At 44.7% G+C, this 3,811-nt stretch overlaps 1 protein-coding gene across 1 annotated transcript in view; it reads right to left on the bottom strand.

The window, feature by feature from the left end:
- The window catches only part of NCBP1 (nuclear cap binding protein subunit 1), a 30,034-nt gene extending 26,291 nt beyond the window's left edge, over positions 1 to 3,743 (bottom strand). The window contains exons 1-5 of the mRNA XM_059873363.1: positions 3,555 to 3,743; positions 3,352 to 3,437; positions 2,557 to 2,657; positions 1,308 to 1,464; positions 142 to 249 (exon numbers count right to left, since the gene is read on the bottom strand). Coding sequence (XP_059729346.1) covers positions 142 to 249; positions 1,308 to 1,464; positions 2,557 to 2,657; positions 3,352 to 3,437; positions 3,555 to 3,588 — 486 coding nt within the window. The 5' untranslated portion in view covers positions 3,589 to 3,743. The remainder of the gene's footprint in view (positions 1 to 141; positions 250 to 1,307; positions 1,465 to 2,556; positions 2,658 to 3,351; positions 3,438 to 3,554) is intronic.
- Between the last annotated feature and the right edge of the window lie 68 nt (positions 3,744 to 3,811).

A 3,811-nucleotide genomic window follows, 5' to 3' on the forward strand; every position in this document is an offset into this window, starting at 1 on the left:
CACTAATGCTCAGGAAACTGTATGTGTCAATCCATTTAGGCTGCTCTCCCTAAAAGCTCCCTCTTCTAAGCATAAGGACAGAACAAACAGTACAGACAAACTGCGAAAGAGGCCCAGGGAGCCTACAGATCTTTTGCTTACTTGGGGTACATCCTCCTCCTGTGTCACACTCACAAAGTTCTCAAACATAGCTACCATTGAAGGTGCAGCTATTACATGGCAATTCACAAGATCGGACAGAAAGCGTACCTAAAGAAGAGAAAAAGAACACTCTAAATGAATACTTTTTAAACTGGCTGCATAAGTACAAATAAGCATTACTGAAATGATTAAAACCAACCACTAACAAAAGTATAATACTCATTCAGAACCACAAAGGCTGAAATGCTGCACACTGCACAGACTCACCTTTTAACAACAAGCATCATAAGTGCTGCCTAATATATTGTTCATTATAATGCCCTTAATCCCTCCCACTGCAATACATCATAAGGATAATATTCCTAATTAAGGAATGGTGGGAAACATGCAAACTGATACTACAGAAGAAAACCATGGTACTTCTCTCTATTCTATACAGTATCAGATAACAAAAACAACAGAAGTTCTAGAAATTAGACCTTATTAGCAAAAATGTCCTACAGTTGACCTAACAACAGTCTCTTGTCTAGAATCTTAATTTTCACCGGTGGGATTCAGAAGAAGGTGGGGAACTTGGCAGTGGGCTTCTAAATCAGACACTGCTGAGGTTCTAAGACCTTACAGCAGACAAAATCTATAAGCAGCAAGGATGGAGCAAATGCTTTTAAAGACAGCCAGCATTTAAAACTGACTGCTTGATCTTTACCCCTTATCAGAAGAATGCAACCAGCCATCAAAAACAGCTTTTAAGAACTACAGTGCTCATTTTCTTTCCAATTTCTTTTTTTTTTTTTCCATAGGAGCCACAAGATTGTCATGTACATCTGAATACAAGAAAAGTGGACTTCTTTTTTTTTAAATAATCTTTTACATTTGACTGAAGGACAAACAGTGAAAAGCACCTCTGCTTAACGCACATTTAATTTTTCACTTTGAAAAATATACTGTTGGAAGTAAATTTCCAAATGCAATACAACTCCTTGTCCCTGAAAAAGAAAATACTTCTCACATAACACACATTTCCTCTTGGAATATTTAGTTCATTGCACATTGATGGCAAGAGACACTGAAATAAACATTGCAAGGTTCAACTCTTCTGTAACAAAAAGGTGAAAAGAGGAAAGAAAAAGGACATGAAACAAACAGACAAACAAAACTCCACTTACTAAATGCACAGCTTCATTATACATGTTCACTTTCAGACATTCTTTAAGCTGACGAATCATGGCTTCTACAAATTCCCCGCCAAAATTGTAGTTCCTGGCATTCAGCAAGCCCACCAATGTCGTGTAAACAGTAAGCTTTTCTGGTAGCAGACGTGCGCTGACACAGAAAAAGAAATACTGAGTTAGCTGTTTGTTCATCATGTGCCAATTGGCTACTGCATAGCATCTTAGAATCTGCCTGCTGGAAGTCAAACTTGCCTCATGAGGAAATCAGAAAATCAGAAAAGACAGCTGCTATCACTTTCTTGTACTAAAATATTTGCTTTAAATTTATATCTAATGCTGAGTATACTGGAGGGTTGGACAAATAATATTAGTCACAGAATTTATTGCAAGAATGCAAAAAGTTGTTTTAAGTTCACAATTAATAAATAACGCTATTACACAGCATAGGGAAGGCCAGGTCCTACTATTAAGAAGTAATTTACCTCTACTATTTTTGTATGTACGTAAGTATACTATAAGCAGTGTCTGTCTGCTGCTGGGGAAGGAAGGACACCACTTTTAATAAAAATATTGCTACAAAATAGACTTTAAGTATCTGCAAAACCTTAGCACAGGCTATATTGTGGGCCCCACAACCTTCCTTTGGACTTGTCTTTCCTGCCGCAACAGATCCTGCACAACCCCTCCCTCAACACCACCCAGCGACCCTGACACGGCACGCCTGCTCCTGCACTTTTCGAGGGAGAGGAAGGTGAGCTGGCAGCTACCCGACAGCCTGGTTTCTGCTCCTCAAGTTCCCAGTTCCTCTCCTCTAGCAAATGGGCTCAGAAAGGCATGAGCACATGACTGCCAGGGAAGACAAAGCTGGGAGAAAACATCGCGGATAACACAGGTAGCTGTTAGCAGCCACTCTGGTGGTCTTAACCATGTCACGTGAAACAGGATTTTGCCCGGCATTGCTGTGTTCCCACAGCTACTGCAGACCAGCTCTAATGATTCATCTACCTGCTTCGAGCCTTTATATACATTTCAAGTCAAAGCAATGTAAAGAGGTATTTTTCTTGCATTACACCCAGTAAGTTATGAGCTTGTTCCTCTATTTCTTTCGTTTGTAGTAAGACAAATTCTAGGCTATGACAGCAATCAGGAACTAAAGCTATTCATGGCTTTTAAACTACCTTAAACATTAAACTTAAGCACAATGAAAGCACATCCCACATTCCCAGACCTTCTCAATACGTACACAGTACACAGGATTCTTAGTATCTTGCTTTTGTAATTTGGCAGATCAGCTTCCAAAACACCAGCTAGGCCCTCCAGGTTGCTCTCCAATGATGAATTACTCTAAAATGAAAACAAACAAACCCCGTTTTATCAACCAGGCAAAACAAACTAGTCCAACTCTCACATGTAAGACAATGAAGCTGGACAAGAGCATCCTTTCATGTCGCCTCATTTTTCAGGGCAACAATCCATCAGCAGTAAAAATCTCTTCTCGCTTGCCAAAGAGCTGCACCCGACCGCCAAGTTCCCCGGCTAGGAACTTTCCCCAGGGATGTAAGATCTAATATCACCCCAGGAACACCCCAGTATGCAGCCGAGCATTGATTAACAACACAGGACGAAGGAAAACACCTTGTTTTTCAGCGCATCATCACCTTTTGTTCTGCCACCTCCTGCTCCTCCATCAGCCCCATTGTCGGGACTGGAAACATACGCTGCAGGAGGACCAGTTATTTATTTCACACCCTTCGCAGGCCAGAACCATCAGCACGATTTTTAGATACAATAGTAGCTATCCTCCGGCCGTTTATGGCCGATTGGGAAGCACTGCGCTACGATTTAAGCACTTACCCACCACAGCACGTGGCTCAGCAAAAAAAAAAAAAAAACGCAACTTTTCCCCCGTTTCATAAAATTAGTATTTTTTTGAGGGTCGCTACTACAGGCGAAGTGCGTCCACAACACGCACGGGAAGGGGAGAGGGCGAAAGGAAACAAACAAGGCTTAAACTCTCCGGAGCCGCCGGCCCGCCTACCTTCTCTCCCACCCTGCAGATGAGCGACTCGAGCCTCTCCTCGATCTCCGACGGCTCGGACGTTCTCCGCCTCTTGTGGGGCTGCCCTGCTCCAACAACACACCGAGCACAGCGTTACCAACGCCGCAGAAACCCTGCCACTCCTCCATCCCGCCCAATCCACCCTCCCTGCCGGGCCACCTCGGGGGGGAAGCGGGGCTCACCATCGCTGTCGTCGCTGTGCCGCCGCCGAGACATGGCAAGGAACGTCGGAGAAGAGCCGCCGGGAGAAGCGGTGAGGAGCTGTGAGAAGCGCTGCGGAGCTCCGGGAAGCACTGGGCCGAGACACCTCGCGCGGGCCGACTAAGAGCGCTGCTTCCCCGCCCGCGACCGCGCTGTTTCCGGGGCGGGCACGGCCTCTCCCGCCCACTTCCCTGAGGAACCTGAGCGCTTCCGGGGCAGGCACGAAGAGAGGGGGAGG

This window comes from Haemorhous mexicanus, chromosome Z, assembly GCF_027477595.1.
Source record: "Haemorhous mexicanus isolate bHaeMex1 chromosome Z, bHaeMex1.pri, whole genome shotgun sequence".
In the NCBI taxonomy this organism is placed as follows: Eukaryota; Metazoa; Chordata; class Aves; order Passeriformes; family Fringillidae; genus Haemorhous; species Haemorhous mexicanus.